This window comes from Leptopilina boulardi, unplaced genomic scaffold (genome assembly GCF_019393585.1).
Source record: "Leptopilina boulardi isolate dan_hultmark-lab unplaced genomic scaffold, ZJU_Lbou_2.1 LbouV2_351, whole genome shotgun sequence".
NCBI classification, from domain to species: Eukaryota; Metazoa; Arthropoda; class Insecta; order Hymenoptera; family Figitidae; genus Leptopilina; species Leptopilina boulardi.
In genome coordinates, this window is record NW_026137920.1 from 3,605,055 (window position 1) to 3,632,165 (window position 27,111).

The 27,111-nt window shown below is 32.8% G+C and overlaps 1 protein-coding gene across 1 annotated transcript in view; it reads left to right on the forward strand.

Annotated features, from left to right (window-relative positions):
* The first annotated feature begins 587 nt into the window (after positions 1 to 587).
* LOC127286187 (probable serine/threonine-protein kinase DDB_G0272282) overlaps positions 588 to 27,111 on the forward strand; it is a 77,390-nt gene continuing 50,866 nt past the window's right edge. Inside the window, exons 1-2 of the mRNA XM_051312538.1 lie at positions 588 to 1,404; positions 14,448 to 15,646. Of these exons, the coding sequence (XP_051168495.1) occupies positions 14,558 to 15,646 (1,089 nt within the window). The 5' untranslated portion in view covers positions 588 to 1,404; positions 14,448 to 14,557. The remainder of the gene's footprint in view (positions 1,405 to 14,447; positions 15,647 to 27,111) is intronic.

Below are 27,111 nucleotides of genomic sequence, written 5' to 3' on the forward strand. Positions count from 1 at the left end.
AGTTTTAGAGAAGGACAAAAAAAACAAACAAACCTAAAATCATAATTATTTAAACTAATCAGTATGGAACAGTAAAAAAAGCACACCCGTTACATTTCTCTCACACACACAATTTTATCTCGTTCGTTGGTCTCTCCTTCTCGGCTCACTCCTCTCGGGAGGTTTTTAAAATGCTCCGGTAGGCAGACCTACGATATGCTACCGCTCTCAACTGTGGGCGCGTGTGTGAGTGACGAGGACCACGAGATAAAAAAAAAAGCGAGAGAGAGAGAGAAAGAACGCCCCAAGTGAACACACACACACACACACACATAGAGAGAGTGAGACACGAAAGGTCGGTGAATATTGAGGGAGTCGGATGTCTAGAACTCGTGGTAAAGTGAGACAGAGATTTCGCTATCTCGTTCTAACGATAGAATGAACGAGATAGAGAGAGAGAGAAAGCAGTACTGCGCGCTTGCGGAAGAGAGCATCGGCATCGCTGACGCGACTGAAGAGGGGGAGGGAGGTGGGGACGAAAAGTGGGGGGAGAATTGAAGAGAGATAGAGAGAGGCGAAAGCTTGGAATATGCGGGCGGACAAGTGAGGTAGAGTGGCAACGTGCCTTATAGCAAGGCTCGGCATGCTACTACTACTACTACTGGCGCGGTGTGTGTGTGTATGAGGAAGCTACCGACGCGCGCGCACACAAATACAGGAATATATACGCGTTCGGATGGGGTCCCGGTTTGGATAGGCCTGTCCCGTCCCGTAGAGTATCGCTCTCTCGCCACCCGCTATCCACAGAGCAGTTTCACAACCAAGCCGCCAGTGTCCCACCGCACGCCGAACCGTTTGCACTCAGAAGCGATCAAGGGAGCTTCTCTCTATATACAGATATATATATAGAGAGAGAGAAGTGACTCCCGCGCACCGCGTTCGTTTCCCCCACCACTTTTCTCTCTCTTGTCCAACACTCTCGGCGCCTTTCTCTCTCTCTCACTTCTGTTTTCTCACATTGCGTTCTCTCTCACTTTACCCCCTCCCCTCTCGAGCCCAAACGAATCTCGTCTCGCTCGTAACTCGTGTGTGGTGTGCTGTATTGCTCCCACTGTCACCTGATCGCGGGACGTCGCTTTTCGCGGGTGAGATACCGCTCGGCCACTGAGTCAACTTGAGTGCTACGATATCGTTCTCTCTCTCTCTCACTCTCTCTCATTCAGTGAGTAGTGTGTGTTTTTGATTCCCCGCGCGCTCCTCTGCCCGGCGCGACTTTTGCCTGTCACTATTGGCGAGACTCTCGCTGCGTATAGATCGTGTGTCAAATTTAAAAAAAAAAACAATTGTGCAGTTTTTTTTTGTCCAACTAAATAATAAAATAGTGATTTGTGGGAAAAATTTATTTTTGTGGAGAATAATCTACAGGTTAGTTTTTTCTTTATTCTGTTGTTTTTTTTTATTTTCGATTTTTTTTATCGATATTGTTTATCGATTTTCGTGATTGTGATTGGATATCCGTGTTTATTAGGTTCTGTCTACAATGAAAGTTTTTTTTTTTTTGTTCGATCAACAGTTTTTTCTTTTGATTCATTTATTGCTTTTAGTATACTCAGTTTTTTTTCGATTAATCGATTTTTGTGATTGGATATCTGTGATTATTAGGTTCTGTCTACAATGGACAATAGTTTTTTTTTTTATTCGATGCGTGAATGAACAATTTTTTTGACATTGAAAACCTGTGTAGAAAAAATTTTCGATAATCGATTAAATCGATTGTTGTCTATATTGTGGAGTCAGCCTTAAATTTTTACAAAACTGCGCTTATGGTGCATTTACACCGCATTTGTCGAAAAATTTTTTTTCTTTGCATTTTTCAAAATGCACAAATCTATAATTGGTTGTCCGCAATTAGTTAGATTGTGGACAACCAATAAAATTTGCGCATTTTGGAAAATACAAATAAAGAAAAGCAAATTTTTAACAGAAGGTGTGTAAATGCATACCAGTAACTGCGGTTTTTAGGTTGAGTCCACAATTAACCATTTTTTTTTAATCGATGAATATAGCTTGTTTTTTTGTACAGGTATACCAATACAAAAAAATGAAAACTGAAGCTACGCATTGGTTAAGAGAAATTTGTTTATTGTAGATTCAACCTTAGTGAAAATACAAATTCTTATCACTAGCCAAATTTTTATTTTTTAATATATTTTAATATTATTTTTATATAATTATTCTTATTCTTATTATTATTGTTATTATTTTATTATTATTATTATTATTATTATTATTATTATTATATGTTTTTATGTATAATTGTAATAATAAATTGAATAAATTTTGGTGACAAATTTTTTTTTTTCCATTAAAAATTTTATTTTTTTTTGAAGAGAAAAAAAGGTTTTCCTTGAAATATTTAAAAAAAAACTCTTTTTATTGTCTTTTGGTAAAACTTGACAATTGTCGTGTTCTTCTTTTTCTCTCTTTTTTTTTCTTTTTGTCACTAAAGCCTCGCGCGCTTATTGAGCCGTTAACGAGGGCGGTCTCTTGTTCCAAGTGGAACTTCACGGTCGAAATGTCCAATCACGATCACGTCTTGTAATTTTTTTTTCATTTTTTTTTTGTATTATTAGTTGAAATTATAACAACGCAAATTGAGACCCGATATATAATGATAATAATAATAAATAGAATATTATAATAATTAAAAAATTTTAACATTTTTTTGTGCAAAAATAAATTCGGCAAAAGGGCGTGGGACGAGAGGGAGGTGGGGATACATATGTTTATTTTGAAAGTCATTTTTTTATAAACAATGTGTTTTACAATTAAAAATGAAGATTTTTTTTTATAATTAATAACTTAAACCAATATATAACAAAAAATTTATATAAATTTCAGCAAAAAAAAACTGTTTTGCTTTTTTTAGAATTAAGACACAGTTTTTTGCATTTAAGGCATTTGATGCTTAAATGAAGAATATTTTTTACTTTGAAAAAAAGCCATAAAAACCGTTTGCCGAATTTTAGAGAAAAATTGGTCTTAAATTAAGCGAGTCAATTTCCTTTTCTAAATTTAAGAAAACAATACTTGAATTGAGAAAAATTTTAACTTTGGTACTTAATTCAAGAAAAACTTAATTTAAGCTATTCTAAATCAATAGGTAATTAAAATTTGAAGAATGTTGCTTAAATTAAGAAAATTTGTTAATTTAAAGTTAATTCAAACTATATATATATATATATATATATATATATATATATATAGTGACGATGGTAATTTTTGTTTTGAATTTTTAATATTGTAGTTACGATGGTAAATAGGTTTTCCTATTAAGTATTTCATTAACCTAATCATATCTGATAAGGTAGAAATTTTATTGACCAACAGTCAAATTTTTGTATGTACGAAACTCGTACAAATATTTTCGTGCATGGTTTCTGAAAAAAATGGATCGCCTCTCGCTGCTGGGGTATGATCCCAGAACCTTCTTATTGCCGGTAAGATGCTCTACCAATTGAGCTACAGAGAGACCCGATTCCACTCTACTCAGAAACCATGCACACGACTTTTCAACGTCAATATTAAGAACTTTAGAAAATATCTAGTGACGATGGTAATTTTTGTTTTGAATTTTTAATATTAATAATATTAATTTTTAATCGGGTCTCTCTGTAGCTCAATTGGTAGAGCATCTTACCGGCAATAAGAAGGTTCTGGGATCATACCCCAGCAGCGAGAGGCGATCCATTTTTTTCAGAAACCATGCACGAAAATATTTGTACGAGTTTCGTACATACAAAAATTTGACTGTTGGTCAATAAAATTTCTACCTTATCAGATATGATTAGGTTAATGAAATACTTAATAGGAAAACCTATTTACCATCGTAACTATATATATATATATATATACTAAATTAATGTAAATATAATGATTAAAAAATAAAATTTTTCTGAATTTCAGTAAAAAATGGTCTGAAATTAAAACTCTTTCTAAATTTAAGAAAAACGGTTCTTAAATTAAAAAAATTTGTCAATTTAAATTTAATTTAACCTTTTTATTAAATTAATGTAAATATAATGATTAAAAATAAAATTTTGCTGAATTTTTGTGGAAAAATAGTCTGAAATTAAGACTCTCTCTAAATTTAAGAAAACTTTGCTTAAATTAAAGAAAATTGCTTAATTTAAACTATGTACTATATAAATCAACGTAAACGCGTGATTATAGAATAAAATTTTGCTAAATTTCAGAGAAAAAATAGTCTGAAATTAAGACTCTTTTTCTAAATTTAAGAAAATAGTGTTTAAAATACTGAAATTATGCAAGATTTAAAACTTTACGAAATACTAAACTATAATGCAAATGTAAATTAATTTACAAAATTGTTATATTTTAATTTTTTTTATACTCTCTCTCCCCCCCCCCCCTCTCTCTCTCTCTGAATTCAAGTCACTGCGTTACTGAAATTAAAAAAAAATTTCAATTTTGATCTTAAATTTACAGTTGATTTTGAGTTTATAAAAAATTTTTAAATTAAAATTTCTCAATAAAAATTCTAAAATAAAGATCTTGAAATTAAAATACTTAAATTAAGTAACAATTTCTTAATTTAAGACTGTTCTGAATTTCAGATATCGTTATTTTTGAAAAAAATCTTTATGTTGAATTTGAAAAATTTGTCATATACACATATAACGTTGAAAACCCTCGTCTACCTATTATATTTATATACTTTAATGATTCTCAAAATTACCCCTATGTTATAACCTAATTACCGCCACCTGATCAATTACACGATATAAACTTTTATTCTTTTGAACTCATTTATAAAATAACAGCTGCGAGATTTACCTATACTATAAAAATAGGGTGACTTTTTTGACGCGCGCGAATAATACATATACACAAAGTGAATATAAAACATCCCAAGCATTTTTTCTATATAATTTTTTTTATATCGTAAACATATATATTTATTCATATAAAATTGTATTTTCGATTTTAAAGTAATTTTTTTTTACTTTTCGATTATAAAGGTTTTTTTTTTTTTTTGAAACTATATAGGTATAAATCGGGTTTTAATGTGCCAAATTAAGAGGAATTATTTTTATCAAAATTTTGAGAAAAGAATTATTTTGCTTTTGAATTTTATTCAAAAATTATATTTTCCTCTCGGAATTATTTGTACATACGAAAGAAGAAGAAGAAAAAAAAGATTATTTGGTTCATATAATCGCAGTTACAACGTGTGTCTATTGTCAAATAAATATTTACTTGAGCGATATATAATTTTTCTTGGAATCCAATAAATTATATCGATATCAAAAATTTCTTCACTTGAAACGAAAAACGTTCAGTATATAGATTCAAACTATACTTGGTGTAATTATTATTATTTATTATATTATTATTATTATATAATTACTATATTATTATTAAATTACTATTATTTTTATTATTATTTATAGTTTATTTATTGTCGAATATTTATTTGTATAAAAAAAATATTTTTTTCTCCAAAAAAAATTGTGTTTTTTCTATAATAGTCAAGTAATCGTTTATGTTTGACTTAAATTTTTTGTAAAGGATTTTAGTTTTAAAATTATTTTTAAACAAATGTTGTATTTTTTTTTTATTATTTTATTGTAGAGGATTTTTTTTCGATATAATTGATAAAAAAAAGAAATTTTTGAACTTAGCCATAGCGAAGCTTTTGTTTTTGGTGGGGTAAAAAAAAAATGAAAAATTATTCGATATAGAAGCTTCACATCATCAGACAGAGAAGCAGAAGATAGCGGTACTTGTTCCGGTGGCCGGCGCGGGCCGTTCGCCACACCCGCCCGTTTGGGAATTCGACTTATCGTCGCTCGACACTCTCTCGAGTCTTTGACAGTAAATTTATATATGTATATACATACATATATATACAATATACATACATACATTTATATATATATATACAACTCGCTACCCAACTCACTAACGAACGTCGGGGAAAGTCTCGCAATTCATATAGGCGGGTAAAAATATATAGCTGCCGCGCTAAAACGGTTCGTAGCGCTCCAGGGGTTGTATATAGTCGCCTATATTTTAAATATATATACACTCCCGATCTTATCTGCTTGCCCGTATGCCGCGATATCCGATGGGCGGTAGCAATAAAATCGCGAGTAGGCGATAAAAAGAGTTGCAAAGTAAAACCGATCGAGAGAGTCTCTTCGTCTTATCGAACTTGATGTACATATATATATATATATACTCTAGTTCGCAATCCTCTATAACGGAAATTTACGTCTTTCTGGCTTTCCGATGCACTGGATTCTGGTGTTTTTAAATTAACCTACATTAGATGTACGTTCAAACTAGGTTCAAACTAGAATAAAACTAGATTGAAACTAGAATAAAACTCAATTGAAACTAGATTGAAACTAGAATAAAACTCGATTGAAACTGGAATAAAACTAGATTGAAACTAGGAATGAAACTATATTGAAACTAGAATACAACTAGATTGAAACTATATTGAAACTAGGATAAAACTAGATTGAAACTAATTTGCAACTACTCTGAATTTTAAGAAAAACTATATTTAATCCTACATTTGACCTATATTTCTACCTATTTTGATCCTATTGTAAACATATATTATAAACCTACATTGACCCTATATTAAAACTAGATTGAAACTATATTGAACCTACGTTAATAATAGATTGAAACTATATTGAAACTACATTGTATCTACTCTAAACTTTATTTAACGTACATTAGGACTATATTTTTTACTTATCTTGATCCCATTTTGAACCGACTGTGGACCTATAATGACACTATTATGAAACTATTATGAAAATAGCTTGAAACTATCTTGAAACTATCTTGAAACTAGCTTAAAACTAGCTTGAAAATGGCTTGAAACTAGCTTGAAACTATCTTGAAACTAGCTTAAAACTAGCTTGAAAGTGGCTTGAAACTAGCTTGAAACTAGATTGAAACTAGATTCAACCTACATAATACCAATTTTGTACTTAAATTAAACCTACATTTGAACTATATATTTCCAACCTATTTTAACTCTATTTTGAACTACTTTTTTCTACAAAAAGAAATGCTTCGTAGTGTTTGGAGCAAAAAAAAATCATCCACACACTGCTCAGTTGCATATAAGCATTTTAAAGACGCGCAGTTTCTAACACAGTATTATTATTGCTTCAAGCTCCTATATACACTGCACCATCCAAGGCTACTGTAAGGCGGAATTTTTTTTCTTTCTTCATAATCTTTACCTGCAATGTTGCATTGCAATATTTCACACATTTTTGCCATATATATGTAAAACTGTGACAATTTTCATATATAGGCAAAGAAATTGTGCGATCAGCAGATTTTTTTTTTCAACCCCACAACATACAAGTCACGTATAAAAGAGCCTGGTCGCAACGTATACTGTGACGCTATATATATATATATATATATATATTTTATGCGGATGTATAATGTGGGTATTCGCACACCACACGGATGGTGTCACGCTACGTGCTTCCTGCCCGCAGGCTCACTATGTGACAAAAGGCCTTATGTCCGTCGCGCTCGTGGGACACTCGTGATCGCAATGCGTAATCAAGCTTGCATGGTCGCGCTGTATTATATACAGACGTGGCAGATATACCACACAGATACCGAGAGCCAAGGCTCCCGATAATCCATTTCACCACCTCTCTCTCTCTCTCTCTCTACACACCCACTTCACGCCCCTGCCCTCGACCCTCATATTTGTCTCTCGAGCAATGTCTTAAATTCAAAATCACGCGTAAACGCAACAAAAAAATATTCTTATTTTGATCGGAAAATTCTTCTACTTTGACCTAATATAATTTGCTTTTGACCTATACACAGAAAAAACTTGGACTCATTTTTGTTGCAACTCATTTTCTTTTGGGTATCGAAATGAGTATGGGACAAACTTCATGTTATTCAAAATGATATTGGCTGGAATTTCAGATTTCTAAGTTGGCATCATAAGCAGAGTAATTTTGTATTTCAATTATTGTTTCTAATATTTCAACAACACCAGAAAGATTATTTTGACCAGTACGAATATTTAGAAGTTTTTAAATAAAAATTATTTATTATTATTTACGTAGATAATAATTAATTTCATAAGTTTTTAAATTTACCGCTATTATTTAAGTTGGCAGTACCGTTCCTGTTGTCAAAACACATGTTTTCATTTTTCTAACCTAAAAACATATTTCCTTTATTATTTTATTACGCGATTACAAGCAATTTTTAATCAAACATATTAAGTCTAGCGTGTTATTTACTTCTTTGTAATTATTATATTTCATGTTTTTGTGCAAAATTATTCGTTATTTCACAATATTTTTCCATTTTTCTTTTTCTCAAAATGAAACTTGCCTGTTTCATTTTGATACTTTTACCTTAGAACTCGAAATGAGACAACCAGTTTCATTTTTGTTGCGAATCAAATTGAGTATAGAATCTATACTCAATTTGAATTCAGGTTTTTTCTGTGTACAGGGTGTCCCATTTTAATTTATCAGGCGAAATAACTTTTAATCAGTTGATTTTACAAAAAAATGTTTTGAACAAAAGTTATTGTGCTCACAGGGGGACATCCAGTGGTTAACTTGAATTTGACCTAAATGACCTAATTTAGGTCATTTCAAGGTCAACTCATTTTTTTTAATGAAATACTTTTTATGCCGGAAATCGATAAAGCAGGAAATTCCACGTTGAAATCGTTGATGCACTTTTTTTCGATAGATCGACCTATTTAGGACAAATAGGTCATTTAATTATTATTGTATTTGGGGAAATAACTTTTAACAAATTAATTTTGCAAGGACATGTTTCAGTCAAAAGTTGTTGTGCTTAAAGGGGAATATTCAGTGATGACCCTAAATTTGTCCTAAATGACCTGAATTAGGTCATTTCAATTTCAACTCATTTTTTTTAATGGAACCATCTACTTTTCATGTTACAAATCGGAAGAGCAGGAAATTCCACGTTGAAATCGTCCAAGTACTTTTTTCGACAGGTCGACCTATTCAGGTCAAATAGGTCATAATTAATTTCACCTACGAGGCCTTGGTTAGATTGACTCATATTTACAATATGATTATGATACATAATTAATAAGTTTTAAAAATTTGATAAAAAATGAACTTTACGCTATTGAAAAAATACTGAAAAGTATGCTGATAAAATTTTAGTGCAGTATAACTATGCCAATCGAAAAATTTCTACATTCACAGTTAACTTCACTGATATAAAAACTCATATGGTAAATATTAAGTATGAAGTGAATTTTTTGTTTCTGCGACACAAAAATTGTTTCTAGTTTTGAAAATCTTAAAGTTCTGAAATTAAAAAATTAAAAAAGGAATAGAAATATTGAAAAAAAATAACAAATAAAATGCTTTTAGTGGGTCACTAGGCTTTTTTTGTAACTGACATTGTCAAAAAAAACCACACACACACATCCCTTTGACCCTTTTTTGTATATTCAAGTGCGTGACGATTGGATTCCCGCATCGCGCATTGAATGGGGTTGCAAGGCGCGAGATAGTGACATACAATATAAAAGAAGAGAGAGAGAGAGAGAAAGAGTGAAAAAAGAGGTAATGAAATATAACGATATGAAAATAAACCCTCGCCAACGTTACCCCCCTTGTATACAATATATATGTGCAAAAACCGTTTTTGATCTCCCGCGTACTACGTTTAACCTATAAAAAGCCCCTATTTTTTGACATGTACCCCTCTCTGCCCTTATATAATAATAATTCAACCCTCTGCACACCGCGAAATGATGGCGATCGCATTCAAGTCATCGACCTAATGACATAGGTGTGTGTGTGTGTGTCTATGCCAGTTCCCTGTCGTTTGGCACTTTTTATCCCTTCATTGTATTTTTCATCATCCACTTTCCACCCCATTTTTTATATATTCGCGATGACCCCACATGTAGTTTTTTTTTTTTTTTTTGGGTTGTTTTGTTCAAAACTCTTCAATATTTAATTCTTCTATGATTATCGAATGCTTTTTTTGTACCACTTTTTATATATATATATAATTTTTGACTAATTATATACTTTCATGCAGGTAATTAGTAAAAAAAATTCCCCGGGAAAATTTTCAGGAAATTCTATTTAGAAATTCCATCAAGTTTCCATGGAATTTATCCATATAAATATTTATTTATTTTTTTTTTATCAAATTTTCATGGACTTTTCATCAATTTTCACGGAAATTCCATCAAAAGTTTACATGGAATTCCCATGGAAAGTCTATGTCAATTTTGATGGAAAGGGGAAATTCCGTTATGAAAAGTAAACGGAATTTTATTGGAAATTTTTTTTTCCTTCGAAAACTGAAAAGAAATTCCAACGAAATATCCATGCAGCGCGTTTTCCGCATATAATTTTTTCAAGTTAAAACTGATGGGTAATATATAGCTTTTTCTTTCAGAAATTAAAAAAAAAGTTATATTTAGACTCATTTAGTCATCCCGCATATACTTAATTCGTGATATTCTAGACTCTTTTATTCAATCCTAATGATCTACCGCCAGAGATTCATCAGTCCTTGTCAGTCAACATTTTGTGTGTGACACTGCGATTAGAGCGCTAGGCTCTGTGCTTTAATCCGACTTATCGAAAATACTCGCCCGGACACATCAGTTCACAGATATATACTTCTACACTCGCCTCATGCCATCATTAAATATATTTTCTCCCGCTCCCCTCAACACATTTTGAAGATATTTCCATTAGTGAAATTAACTTTCAGCGCATATTATATATATATATATATATATTTGTCAAAGAGACGGAGGCGGGACATCTGGAATTTGTCTCCTGCTTTTTTCCCTATAACGACGAGAGTCAAATTTTAGTCAAATAATGCTAATCAACTGTAGAAACTGAGAAAAATAAACAATCACACATCTATAGTATTTTTGCCAAAAGCGCATACAAAATTATTATTGACTCAAAAGTATATATCTTTTAGAATTTGTAAAATATGATATAAATTCTTTAGCATATATATGCTTTTATAATATTTTTTTAAAGTGTTTTGGTGAAAATATATACTGTTGATTTAATATAGCCAGAACCTCAAAATTTAGATCAAGGATCAAGAGGCGAACATAACCTCAAAATTGAAATCAAAAGTCATAAATTAAAAGACGACATAACCTCAAAATCAGATAAATTTTAGGTCAAAGATCAAGTCGATTATGCAATTCCACTTCTATTCCCACTTCCACTTTTTCTAATTTTCATTTTCATTTTCATTGCCATTTCCATTTCTACTTCCATTTTTCTAATTTCCATTTCTAGTACAATTTTCACTTCCACTTTTTTATTTTTATCCACACTTTTATTTCTACTTCCACTTTTTTTGATTTCCAATTCTATTTCCATTTCTACTTCCACTTTTTCCAATTTACAATCCCATTTCCATTTCTACTTCCACTTTTCTAATTTCCATTTTCAGTACAATTTCCACTTCCATTTTTAGGGTTCCGTACTCGGTTCGGAACCCTATTAATATCGGTTTTTTTGAAATCGTGTACCCCCCCCCTAGCGGCCACATAAATTTATCTGGAGGGCTGAAGATTAGTACACATATGTATTTTCGCGTGTAGATTACAGGAAAATTATAGCGAACTTGATTGGAATTGATTAACATAGCGTTGTCAAGGAAAAACCATGAATTTTTACGAAAAATGCCTAAAAATGACTATGTACCCCCCCCCTAGCGGCCACATCTTTTGACATAAAGAGCTCAAATTTGACACACTTACGTATTTTTACGTGAAAATTACAGGAAAATTATAGCGAACTTGATTCGGATCAATTTACATAGCGTTGTCAAGGAAAAATCAAAAATTTCGAAAAAAATAATTTATTCTCCCTAGCGCACACAATATTCAACCCAGACAGATCATACTTGCTGTAAAACTCAATTTTTGCGTGAAAAATACAGGGAAAAAATGTAAGCGCGATTGGAGTTGATGATCAATTTTTATCAAATTTTTGAAGAAAAATGATAAATTTCAGAAAAAAATGTATTTTTCCGCAAAAAACGAAAAAAGTTTTTCTACAGTGATTCAAATTTATATATTTTGACGTATTTTTACGTGTAGATTACAAAAAAAATATAGCGAGGATGATTGGAGTTGATTTTTCTGGAATTAATAAACAAATTTTATTTTTTAGATAACTTTCGATTTTTCCTTGACAAGCAGCTACTAGCCTTATATCAATATCTTAAGTTTTATCTCTTTTTGACTTAGAAAGATAAAATTTAATATTCAATATATTTTTAAAATGTAAATACAATAAAAATATTGCGAGTTGAAATAAAATTATGTTTCTTATATTTTTTTAGTAAAATATTTTTTAAAAAATAAAATCGGACAAGTGCGAGTTACACTCGCACTGAAATCGAGGGTTCCGTACTCGAAGCGAACTTATTTGGTATAAAAACAAATGTTTAAAAAATATGTGTTGTATGACAACTAATATAAGTGGTACAAAAAGGAACAATTTTGTAAAATTCAAGAAAATTGTTCCTTTTTGTACCACTTATATTAGTTGTCATACAACACATATTTTTTAAACATTTGTTTTTATACCAAATAAGTTCGCTTCGAGTACGGAACCCTCGATTTCAGTGCGAGTGTAACTCGCACTTGTCCGATTTTTTTTATTTTCATTCCCACTTGAAGTTTCACTTTTTCTAATTTTTCTAATGTAACTGGGAATAAAAATTAAAAAAAATGGAAGTGGAAATAGAAGAGGGAATGAAAATTAAACAAAAGCGGAAGTGGAAATGGAAATAGAAATAGAATTGGAAATTAAAATTAAAAGAGGTGGAAGTGGGAATGTAAATTAGAAAAAGTGGAAATGTAACTTTAATATTTCTACTTTTCATTGCTACTTCCACTTTCACTTCCAATTTTCCCGATTTTCCCTCCCACTTTGTTTTTACTTCCATTTTTATCTCTATTTTCTTCCAATTTCCATTCACACATTTCCACTTTTTCCAATTTCCATTCGAATTAAAATTAACCAATCAAAAATTATTATTAAAATTGTGGGAAGGAGAAATTGGTCTAACTGAAGAAAGAACTGTGAATTTAAATTGCAAAAAGTTAAATGGAAGTTGGAATGGAAATTGAAAAAGTGAAAATGGAAATGACAGTAAGAATAAACGGTAAAATGGAAATTAGAAAATGTAGAAATGGAAACTGGAAAAGGTAGAAGTGAAAATGGAAATGGAAATTAGAAAGAGATGAAGTGGGATTGAAAATTGATAAAAATGGAAATGGAATTGGGAGAGGAAATTAAAAAAAGTTAAAAGGGTATTAGAATTGGAAATTAGAAAAAGTGGAAATTTGATAAAGTGGAATTAGAAAAAGTGGGAATAGAAGTGGAATTGAGCAATTGTTTCCCCTGGGGGTCGATTATGTATAATTCCACTTCCATTCCCACTTTTATTTTAACTTCCACTTTTTCCAACTTCCAATCCTAGTTCCCTTTTTAGTAGAATTTTAACTTCCACTCTTCCACTTTTTTATTTTCATTTCCACTTTCATTTCCAGTAGAATTTCCACTTCCATTTTTTTTTTTCATTCACACTTGCAGTTCCACTTTTTCTAATTTTTATTACCACTTCCACTTTTTCTAATTTTCCTAATGTAACTGGGAATGAAATTTAGAAAAAATGGAAGTGGAAATGGAAATTAAAATAAGTTTAAGTGGGAATGGAAGTGGAAGTGGGAATGAAAATTAAAAAAGTGGAAGTTGAAATAGAAATGGAAGTGGGAATGAAAAATAGAAAAGGTGCTGGAAGCGGAAAAGGAAGTGGAATTAAAATTAGAAAAAGTGGAAATGGAAATAGGAATGGAAATGGAATTGTATTATCGACCCCCTCTATACAATTTTGCTTTCAATTCAATTTCTCTAGAAAAGAATAAATTTTGGACTATTATAATTTGGCAAAATAGCCACAAAAATAGTGAAAATAATAAAAATAACAATATAAAATTAATAACAGTAAAAATAATAATCTGGAAATTCAATTCCCACGTGGAAAGATTCCAATGAAAGTACTCCTGGGAATTTCCGCAGGAATTCTTATTGGATATTCCGACGGTATTTCGATTGGAAATTCCGATGGAATTTCGATTTTAATTTCGATTAGAATTCAAATTACAGTTGGCATTCTGTCGGAATTTCGAATAAGAATTCCTGCGGAAATTCCCAGGAGCACATTTCTTAGAATCTTTCCACGTGAATTGTCACTGAGTCGAACATACAAAAACGTGTTAAAAAGGGGAAAAGTTGTTTTTTTTTTTATTAATTTCTATCAATTAAAAAAAAACCCAGTGACCCACTAAAATAATTTTTTTTTTCTGATTACAGAATTCGTATCCAGAATGATGACTGAATTGAATTAAGAAAAGAGAGCAGATTAAGACATCTTCTTTTTTTTTTTGTTTGTTTGTGTGTGTGTGTGAGATAAAAATCGCCTAATGGCGACTGCAACAATGGGTTTACGACGACGAGTTACTGTGACTAATTCACCCACACCAATTCAATCATCCGCCTCAACGTCGTCGTCGTCATCATCATCAACATCGTCCAACAAACGTTCAAGATCTGAGAATAATAATAATCCCTCGCAGGGTAATCTTAATTCAATGAATGAACCACCGGCAAAAAAATCACGTGGTACATCAACAAAAAACAATGACAATAGTGGAACAAAAGGTCGTACAACATCAAAGGGAAAAAATAATTCAACAACAACATCATTGATGAATCTTGATAACGCAAATTGTCATCAAACATCATCTTGGCCAACCACATCGACAATACCAGTTGATCAGGTTTCCTATGCGAATGTCACTGGTTTAAACGTGACTGGTGGTGGTGGTCAATCAAGTCTCTGTACTGGTAACCTAGGTATGCCATCGCCAATTCCATATATGGCAACGTCAATGGCGACATTTGTTGGGAACGCGACAAATCTTGGTAAAAGCTCATCAGTATCGTATCTTGACATTTCAAATATGACCAGTGGTTCGCTTGGTACAAATGCCTCAGGTGTTTCTCTCAATTCCAATCCTACTGCTGGTTATAATATGAAATCAGTAACAACTGGACATGATGTGAAAAATTGCACATATGTCAATAATAATAATAATAATAATAATAACAATAATAATAGTAATAATATGAATGGTACATTTAAAAATCCAGCACGTAACAATCAAACGACAATTGTTGAACAAGTTATGAATTTACCGAAAAAATTTCAAAATGACGCAATGTACGATACTTATCAGCCGTGGGTGATTAAAACTTATGGCGATTTAGCAAAGACAAAAACAATAACAATTAAAAAATATGCGCGTATATTGAGAACATTGAGAGGTGAGGAGGTTAATAGTGCTGAGAATAGTAAATTTCGTTTTTGGGTTAAAAGTAAGGGATTTCATATTGGACAACCGGATGGTTATGATGCAAAGCCGGCTGATCGGATTATTGGACGACATGCTGTTACTAGTCCTGGACTTGATCCGCCGCTTTATGTACCGACGCAGCCACCTCATAATAAGGTAAGATTTGTTTTTTTTAAGGTTTCACAAATAATTGGATTAGTTTGAATTTTACATTAATTTTTTCTAATATTACATATGTATACGGTACGTATATAATCAGGGATATACTTGAGATATATTTTGAGAAAAATTGCATTTCAAAAATATCTTAAGGGAGGAAAATTAATTTTTCTAAGGGAGATAATCCTATTCCAATTTTTATTCTCCGATGTCCCTGGGATATAGCAAAAAAAAAAATTCTAAGGGGAAAAATTTACATATCCCGGAGATATTCCAGGAATTTACCAGGGAGTCGATAATGTAAATTTAATTCTATTTCCACTTCCTTTACCATTTCCACTTCCACTTTTTTTAGTTTTCATTCCCTCTTCCACGTTTTCTAATTTTTATTCCCACTTTCATTTTTTCTAATTTTTATTTCCACTTCCACTTTTTCTTATTTTCATTCCCACTTCCAATTCCACTTTTTTTTATTTTTACTCCCACTTCGATACCACTTTTTTAATTTCCATTTCCTTTCCACTTAAAAAAAGTGTGAATAAAAGTAAAAAAGTCGAAGTGGGAAGAAAATAAGAAAAAGTGGAAGTGGAAATATAAAAATAAAGAAGTGGAACTGGAAATTGTACTGGAAATGGAAATTGGAAAAATGAAAGTGGAAATTGTACTAAAAATGGCAATTGGAAAAGTGGAAGTGGAAATTATGCAGGAAATGAAAATTGGAAAAGTGGAAGTAGAAATGGAAGTAGTAATGAAACTTAGAAAAAGTGGAAGTGAAAATTGTACTAAAAATGAAAATTCTAATTTCCACTTCCACTTTTCCCAATTTCCAATCCCATTTCCATTACAACAATTTTTTTTAATTTTCATTCCCTCTTCTATTTCCACTTCCATTTTTTTTAATTTTTTTTCCCAGTTACATTAGAAAAATTAGAAAAAGTGAAACTTCAAGTGGGAATGAAACTTAGAAAAAGTGGAACTGATAATTGTACTGAAAATGGAAATTCTAATTTCCACTTCCACTTTTCCCAATTTCCAATCCCTTTTTCATTACAACTATTTCCAATTTCCATTACCACTTTCATTTTTTCTAATTTCTATTTCCACTACCCTTTTAATTTTTTATAATTTCCTCTCCTATTTCCATTTCTACTTCCACTTATACCAATTTTCAATCCCACTTCATCTATTTCTAATTTCCATTTTCATTCTTAATTCTACCTTTTCTAGTTTCCATTTTCACTTTTATTTACATTTCCACATTTTATAATTTCCATTTTACCATTTATTCTTACTTTCATTTCCATTTTCACTTTCCCTATTTTCATTCCAACTTCCATTTAACTTTTTGCAATTTAAATTCACAGTTCTATTTTTACTTTATCCAGTTTTCCCTTTCCACAATTTTATTAATAATTTGTGATTGGTTAATTTTTAAATTTAAGTGGAAATTGAAAAGTGGAAATGTAAGTGTGAATGGAAATTGGATGAAAGTAGAGAATAAAATGGAATTAAAAATAGGAATCATAAAAGTGGTAAAGAGGAAATAGGAAAATGTGGAAATGGAAGTAGAAGAACAGGGAGTGGAAATCGGAAAAATTGGAAGTTGCAATAAATTAGAAAAGTGGAAGTGAAAATTAGTAAAGTGAAAGTAGGATTAAAAATTATGGAAAGTGGAGGTAGAAATGGAAGAGACAATGGAAATTATTAAAAGTGGAATTGGAAATTAGAAAAAAATTTAATTGGAATTGTAAAAGTGAAAATGAATGTGGAAATGGAAATTGGAAAAGGTGGAATTGAAAATGGAAGTGGAAATTAGAACAATAGGTAGCGGGAATGGAAATTGAAGTATAGGAGTAGATATTGGAAAAATGGAAGTTGAAAGGAAAGTAGGAATTAAAGTGGGAATGAGAATTTCGAAAATTTGGAAATAGAATTAGGAGAAAAAAATTGGAAAAAACTGTAAATTGAAGTGGGATTAGAAATTAGAAAAAATAAAGATGAAAATGAAAGTGAAAATGGAAATTACAAAAAGTGGAGGTAGGAATAAAAATTGTAAAAGGGAAAGTATAAATTAGAAAAAATTGAAATAGAAGTGGGAGTGGAAATTTAAAATTTTGGAAGTGGAAATGAAAGTGTCAATGGAAATTGGAAAAGGTGAGAATGGAAATTAGAAAAGTGTAAGGGGGAATAGAAGTGGAAATGAAACTGGGAATGAAAAATTGGAAGTGTGAGTAAATATTGGTAAAGTGGAAGTGGAAATAGAAGTATGAATGAATGTGGGAATGGAAGTTGGAAAATGGTAGAATTGAAAATGGAAGTGGAAATTAGAAAAAGAGGAAGTATATGGATATTGGTAAAAGTGGAAATGGAAATTGAAGTGGGAGAAAAAATTAGAAAAGTCGAAATGGGAATGGAAATGATAATAATGAAAATTGGAAAAAGTAGAAATTGAAGTGGGAATGGAAATTTGAACGAAGTAGAAATTGAAGTGGAAATGGATTTACACAATCGATCCCTATAGGAATATCAAACGAGACGAAAATTGATTTAACTAAAGAATAATTCCTCTTGTTCTAAACACATATAAAAATCACTATACTTAGCGTTTTTTGTAGTCGCTGATTCCGAATCTGGTATCAAATTTTAATAATCCAAAATGGCAGATCTAATATGTCGGACTTTTTTTTTTAATTTTATCGAATTCGATTTAAAATCATAACTCGGCATTTTTTTTGCGATCACTGATTATTTTAACAAAGTGTTGTTAAACCAATAATAATAATTATTATTATAAAAAATATTTACAATAAAGAAAAAATTTATTTTTTCTTCAAAAACATTTAATCTCCTTTCAATTGAAAGTTTAAATATTGAATAAAAAAAAAAAAAAGAAAAATTGCATCAATCTTGACAAATATTTGTTGACCTGTCGCGATAGCGCGATATTAATTGATGTTTGATTTTTAAAAAAGAAAAAAAAAGAATTGTCAACTTCTTTGATATAGATATATATATATACATAGTTGATAATGTGGGTTAACGACAGTGCGCAAAGCAATACGGTTATAGAGAGTGTCATTGGAATCCCTCTCGACAACGACGACGACGACGACTTGGACAAAGCGATTAGTTCCGAGCGATCGCGTTCGATCCACGGGAAAAGTCGAAGAGTCGTTTCAGAGGATGATAAAAAAAAGAGAAAAGAAAAAAGGAAGGAAAAAAAGAGGGAGAAACGTTTATATATATATATATAGTAGAGCGGGAAGCTTTAGGGAATTCTCAAGACGACGTTGTATATCTTGCATTCCCCAGGGGAATCCATATCTTCTTCTCCTTTTCCAAGAGTGGATATATTCTCCCTCTTTTCGCATTGCCCACAACGCGATAGCCAAGCTCTCTCCTCTCTCATTTTCTGTCTCCTTTTCTTTCTCTTTTCCTCTCTCTTTCTCTCTCTCTTTCTTTTCTTTCTATATAGGTAGTGATGTAAACCATCACGAACGAGGCCTTTGAGAATCACTTGGGCTCTCGTTAATAAACGATCCTACATATCATCAAAATCTAATATAAAAAAAAAGAAAAGATACTCTGAGATTTTATAAGAAAAAAAGAAATGTAACTTCGATGGACCGCAGGGAAAAAAATCTTCATCTGAAACAGCATAATAATTTTCACTGGAACAGCGATTTATTTCACTAGAATAGAGAAAATTTTCGCTATTTTCGTCATAAATGGAAATGGAATTCCAAAGAAATTTCCTAGGTTTCCATTCCGTTTTCACGAAAATTCTATGCGGAATGTCCATATGGAATTAATATTATTGGAATCAGACGAAATCGTCTTTATTAATTTTTGATATCCACGTGGATATATTCCTATAGGAAAGAGTTCCTTGGAATTTCCGCCGGAATTCTTATTGGAAATTCCGAACTGTAATTCCAGTCGGAATTCCGACTGGAATCGTAATTCTAACCGGAATTCCGCCCGAATCCTGTTGGAACTTATCTAACCGGTATTCCATCCGAATCCCGTAGGAATTTTTAATCAGAATTCCATCCGAATCCCTTCGGAATTTTTGACCGGAATTCCATCCGAATTCCGTCAGAATTTCTGATCGGAATTCCAATCGGAATTTCTAATAAGAATTTCGAGGGAAATTATCCTATTACGACGAAATATCAATATCATTTCCGTTTCTATAACAAAATAGCTAAATAATCATTTCCGCCATAGGAAATTTCAAAGGAATTTTTTCTTTGATGGAGATTCTACGGAATTAATTATTGAAATCTAACAAAATTCTATCGTAAACGTAATTTCCGTCGTAAATTGAAATTCGAAGATATTGCCATATCCCTTCTTTTAGCGGAAATTTGAAGAAAATCCCGCGGAATTCCGTTGGTATAATTATTATATGAATCCCGGAAAAGTTCTTCTAAGGAGGATTCAGATAATTTCCATTTTAATTTTGCGGTTTTTCTTTCTTTTTTTAAGCGGAAATACAAAGGAATTCTACTATCTAAGGGATTTCCCTTCTTTTTTTTTAGCGGAAATACAAAAGAATTCTAACTTCAAGGGAAATTTGCATTAGATAACGGAATATCCGCAAGAAGTCTTTTTATTTTTTTTCCGACAATTTTAGTTAATATTAATTTTTCTATTTTCCTAAAATCGTTTTCGCCGAAAAAAAACCGCAATTCAAACTTTTGAAAGTGATGATACACACAACACGCTTGTTATGTACATGTCGAGAATCGCGCGGCTTAACGAGGGAGCGAATATCGTAGCAAACGGACCGACAAACATGTTAAGGTTTTAGTCGTATATAACTGGTGAACGTTGCCACGAGCTGCGTAATGCCTACCCACACACATATGCATTTACATATATACACTTGGAATATACATATATATATGTGTGTGTGTGTGGATCGAAGTGGCGCGCAACCGTTTCTTTCCTCAGTGGCTACGCGCGTATAATTAGACGTAATTAAGCAGACACCTTATCCTTGCCATGAGCTCTCTTCCGTTGGGAGCTACACGAGATTTCACGTAGTTACTCGATTACTCTCCTCTCTCTAGTCTCGCGCGCCAACTTGATTAATTCACGAGAGTGCCAGTGTCTGCTCTATCTAGCTTCTTCACTGTGAGAGTAGTTGCTCTCTATGTTCTCTCTCTCTCTCACTCTAACTCTCGACCCTCCTTGCACCAATCTGAGATGCGTGAAATGCGATTATTGATAATGAAGTCCGCCAGCGAGATCGTTATCGTCACGATGGCTTCTTTATACCGTTATACATATATATATCTGCAATCTGTGCAGAATTTATATACAAGGCGGAACTATATTTTGACCTATAAATAATGGGACATGCAAAATTTTAGAAAAAATTTTTCGATTTTCCTCGCGCGGCGGTTTTTATCATCCAAACGCTATTGGGAAAGAGGGTGCGTCGAACCTGGGTTACTATATATAGGTGTTCTTAACTTTCAACCACGATAGGGATCGTCGTGTTCTATCGGTCTGATCTTGGCCACCCTCTAACGACCTCACGTTCACGGGTTGAGAAAAAGAAGCTGGAGAATGAGAAGAAGAAGGAGAAGAAGCAGGAGAAGGAGGAAAATGAGCAGGAGAAGGAAAAGTAAAGGGAGAAGGAAAAGGAATAGGACAAGGAAAAGGGGGAGACGGAAAAAAAGAAGGAGGAGAAGGAAAAGAAAAGGGAGAAGAAGAAGGAAAAGGAGCAGGACAAGGAGAAGAGGGAGATTTAAAAAAAGGAGTAGAAGGAAAAGCAAAGGGAGAAGGGAAATAAGAAGAAGGAGGAGAAGGAAATGGAGAAGAAGAAGGAGCAGGAGAAGAAAAAATAAAGGAAGAAGGAAAATAAGAAGAAGCAGGAGAAGGAAAGGGAGAAAAAGGAGAATAAGGAAAAAGAGAAGAAGGAAAAGGAGCAGGAGAAGGATAAGGAAGTGAAGAAAGAAAGGGAGGAGAAGGAAAAGGAGCAGGACAAGGAAAGGGAGAAAGATAAGGGGAAGAAGAAGCAGGAAAATGAAAAGGAAAGGGATAAGAAAAAGAGGAAGAAGAAGAAGGAAAAGGAGAAAAGTAAGAAACGAGAATAAAGTACATAAGAAGTAAAACGAAACGATACGAAATAACACATACATATATATTTGGCGCCGCCAAGCAACGATAAAAAAGAAAAGCAGATTGTTAGCCAAAGTATGCTGAGCGAGATGAAACGATCTCAAGGGAGGAGTGCGAGGGTCTATTTTTGTCGGGACAAAAAGCCTGCGGCTTTTACTACTACCCCGAAACCTCTTCCCCTTCCTTTAAAAAAAAAAATCCTCCTTCTTTCTCCACTTCCTTTTCATCTCTTTTCACTCTTCGCCTCTTTTTACGCTGCCGCCTCTTCTTCTTCATCATCATCTTCTTCTTTGAATAGTATTCCGTCTCGCTTCAACTGATGCGCAACAATGTTGCGCAAGCGAGAAGTTGTACTGGAAATGATTCTTCTTGTCGAGTGACGAGGATGATCGCAGATACCAAGGGAGAAAGAGGGAAGGGAAGAGGAGGACGAGAAATACTGCCGTCGGCGGTATGGTAGAGAGAGGTAAAAGCTGATAGTGAGAGAGAGGGAGAAGGAGAGAGAAAGATAGCGATGGAAAGAGGGAGAGCGAAACATGTCGAGGGGAAAGGCTCTTTGGCTCCCTTGGCGGCCCGCTACTAATTGCCGCCGGCCGCTCCTGGCTACGGGCCGCTGAGCATCGCACCACGCACAAGAGAGCCGGCATGGTTATATATATGTTCCGTCGAGTTAAAGCCGCGCGGTTCTATAGCTATGTAGAGCGAGTTCACTCGTCCGTATGGCACGTAAGTTTAAGCGAATTTACCCACATCGTATAGGAGGTTGCCTCCTATAACGGAGAGGCGACGGGACATAAACTCTCCTCTCCCTTGCATCCTCCTTTAGGGGAAAATTGTCTCACTGCAAAAAAAAAAAAATACGCGAACACTTTTTGATTCTAAATACAACGAAAATTAATTCCAATAATTTTTAATTTACATTTATTTATATAATTGTTCCCTGAACTAGAAACGGATCACTCCCGCATGTGCGGGAGATCTATATTTTTTTTGGATTTAATTTCCATTATAGATAAGAGTTCCCAGAAGATCACCCTAGAGATTCCAGGCGAAATTCTGCGGAATTTTGAGGTAAATTATTATGGAAATTCCTAGGGAAATTATTTTCGGGAGAGAGAACGAAATTCGGAGTGAAATCTTCTTAGGGAACTTCTCTCCCTCTACTAAGGGAAAGGAACCGGAATTTGGATTTGGAACAGAATCATCAGCATCTCCTTGCGTTTTCACCGGAAATTATTGGAATTCCAACGAAATCTTGAGAACAAAATTCGAAGAACAAAAAAAACAACAATCGACAAAAAAAAAATGTTTCCGCGAGCAATCATATTGGCAGAATGTATTTATCTTCTTTTCCGCGCCTGTTTTTTTTTCCTCGCTATATGCGCTCTTTCTCTCTCTCCCTCTACTCTCCTCTATTAAGTACATTGCGAAACCTCGGTTCGTGACTCAGCAACGAAAAAGCGAAGCCACCCTCCATTTGGCCCCTATTGCGAACCGTCTGTGTCGAAACCCAACCCAACCCTCCTTCATCTATATAGAACACGATACTTCACACCAACAACCAATGGTTCGCTATATACTTTCATTATCATATAGCATGCGGCGATAATCATCGGGCACAGACAGGCAAAGGGTCGTCGTTAGTAAAAAGGGTATATATATATATACGTGGATTCGAACCGATATTGGGGTTAAGGTTTTCTAGGATCCCGAACTGATCCTTTCCCCCCCCCCCACACACACACACATTGATGTAAAACCGAGGGCCTTAATCCTTCATAGCCTATTAGTCTGTCCACTGTGATTTGTTTTCGTGCTCAACCGCGTCGTTCTGACAAACATCAAGGTCTCCCTGTACCACCGCAGATATAGTATTCTATTGTATATACCCACGGGGTTCTGAATGGAGAAGCACTTGTTTCCAATTGTAAGCGTTTCAATCCCCCTTTTATAGCGAAGAGCGCACTCATTACGAAAATCTGCATTCGAGGACAATATTGTATTCGTCGGGTAGGGAAAAATCCTTATTTCTTATCTGGGTGCAGGTTGGATGATAAAGGATTTTTTTTCCGTTTAGGTGGTATTAGTTTATATAATGGTATTAGATGTAGTAGTAGTTTCATTGTAGTATTGTAGTATAGTATTTGTACATTAGTAGAAACTAGATGACGTTCTGGAAAGTTATAAGGAGTTCTAAAAATCTGATTTTGCTGACAAAATTTCGATTCGGAGTAGTTGGATATTCATTAATTCCTGTTGTTTCTACAAATTACTAAACGGAATTTCGCTTCCTGTTTAGCGGAATTCGGATTTCCAACGAAAACGGAAAAAGAAACCTATATAATGATTCCGGCAGAATTTTGTTTAGACAAAATTCCTTTTCCTTTACCGGAAGACTTATTTTAGATTTTCACCGAAATCTAATCGTCATCCAATTTTTAATAGCACCGGTAATATACAATATATCCAAAAAGTAGTACTTAAAGTAGTACCAACATTAGAATAGCTCCTTTGTTCAATGAAAACCATTTCCAAAAATTAGTACCAAAATTAATAGCACCTTTATTCAATGAAAATCATTTGTACCCAAAAAAATTTAATACATCAACTTGTACCGCAGCTTCAACCTCTGTGTATTAGTAAAAATATTTACATTTTTAAATTCTAAGCACACACACTCACATTTGATGAACATTCCTTGAAAAAAGAAAAAAAAACAAAAGAACGATTCTTTATCTTCAGCGAAAGTATTCCAATGCGGAATCCTTTGATTTCGTTTTCTTTCTCTTTTATTCAATTCCCTCTCCGCGGAAGTCTCTGAGGGTGGTCCCACGTTGGGAGGTTTGTACCTGGGTCGCTCCTCTTAACTGAGGAAACGGCGCAACGACGACTCTCGGCTATTAGTCGTTAAACGATGGAAGGAAAACGTTGAACGCTCATACTACATCTCTCATTCTCTCTCTCTCTCTCTCGCAATGAAGCTCACTTCATCCTTTCATTTAACTTCTCCGGAGAATTCTTCCTCGCTTTTTCCTCATCCTCTCCTTCTTCTTCTCGCTAATCCCATCCCATTAATTTCATATATATCACTTTTGCTAAATATCGAATTTAGGAGAATTTTTTCGGGAATTTAAGGAAATTTTTGCAAAATGGTAGGAAATTCAACTCCAAATTTGAAATTTTACTATCTTGACAAGAAGAACCAAAAATCCATTAGAACCATAAATTATGAATTCAGATTTTTGAAAAATTAGTGGGTTTTCTGTAAATTAGCAAATTTGAAAATTGAATTAGTTAACATTATACCTGATCCAAAAGTTAAATGCTGATTGTATAGTGTAAAAATTAGTTAGCGGCTCTTCAGTAAGTTATAGCAAATCCGGAATTGGACTAAATTAACAAGGTATAGCCAATCCAAAAGTTGAATGCTGATTGTATTGTACAGATTACAGATTGTTACAGATTTTAAACAAAAGTTTTCACAAAATTCGGAATTTGATTTAACTAACAAGTCCAAAATCCATAGTTGAATGCTGATTGTATAGTAAAAATTAGTTACAGATTTTCAGTATAGGTTACCACCAAATCCGGAATTTGTCTAAACTAACAATCCCCAATGGGTTTGCCAATGGTTGCCAATGGTTGCCAATGGTTATCAATGGATCATTATAAGACCAATGATGGTACAGTATTGGGCCATTTCTTTGCCAATGGTAAATTTCCCACTGGGTCTTAATGTTGAATGCAAATTGTATCCTGTTAAAATTAGTGTGTCTTCCGTATAGTTATAACCAAATCTAAAATTTGATTAAAACATGCGTTTAGGTTTTTTATAATTGTATATAAGCAGACTATTACATTATAAATTTTGTGTTCCGGACAAATGCAAATAAATTCATAAAACCCTTCGTTATATCTATATACTGATTTTATAGCCTTGTTTTGTTATTTCGTTGACTTTTTGTGTTTGGTAGACAAATTGGTAATACTCGATTATTCATTTTTCTACATCTATATATGAATCCGTTCCAGATTAAAAAGGTCCTGAAAGAAACTGAGAATAACAGCTGTAATTCTCAGTTCCGTTTGTGCTTCCGTTCAGACTACATTGAACTTAATTTTTAGAAACACTTTTATTTGCATCCTATAATTTCTAAACTAGATTTTCAGTACTACCATCAAATCCGGAATTGGACTAAACAAAAAGTTGTATAGTCCAAAAGTTGAATGCAAATTGTATAGGAATTAAAATTTTAGCGGATTTTCAATAGGTGCGAACACCAAATCCGGAATTGGACTAATCTGCATTCATAACTTTAGGATTGGGTATTTATAGTTACACCTAGTTGAATACAGATTGAATCATGTAAAAATTAGTCAACAGATTTTCTAACCACCAAATCTGAAAACTTAGTTGTATCCAATCCGAACGCATAAAATACAGATAGCGGATTTTTAGTAGGTTTTACCACCAAATTTGGATTTTGATTAAACTGACTGTATTATTTCAGTCAAATTCTCGATTTATTGCTAACCTATAGATATCACTAAATCCGGATTTAGTAATCTATTAGGTTACCACTAAATCCGTAATTTGACTGAATTAACCATACGAAATCGAAAAATTGAATCGCAGAACATATTATAAAAATTAGTTGGCAAATTTTTAGTAGGTTAACATATACGAAATCCAGCATTGGACAAACCTAACAATAAGTTATACTAAATCCAAAATTGAATATACAGATTGTATTGTCTAAAAATTAGTTATTAACGAGTTTAATAGATTACCACCAAATTCGCCCAAGTAGAAATGTGCCACTGGCATAGTACTGACCCAACACTGCCAGTCAGTATAATAGTACTGACTGCCGTACTGGGCCAGTAGTGGACCAACCCTGGCTGGTAACGCTGTCCAGTACTGATTTTGTCCCGCTCACCAGTACTAACGTAGTACTAGAATAATACTGGCATAATACTGGCAAAGTACTCATCCGGACTTAAAATCTCACTTTTTTACAAAATGCTAAAACACGCTTTCCAATGCAAATTTCATCCTTATTAGCTTATTACTCCCATTTTTACCACGAACAGGTAATGTGAAGCCAATAATAGTTAATGTTATTTAGAATATATAAAATATTATTAACAATAAATAATTAAAATAATAATTATCATTTATATTAATTAAATTATTTTATTTTTAATAAATTATTTTACAAAAAATAATTTGTGTTGTAAATTTTCTTATTTTTTTAAATTCATAATATTTAATTTTTTTTACTTTGCACTTATACTTAATTTAATAATTATTTAATAATTGATAT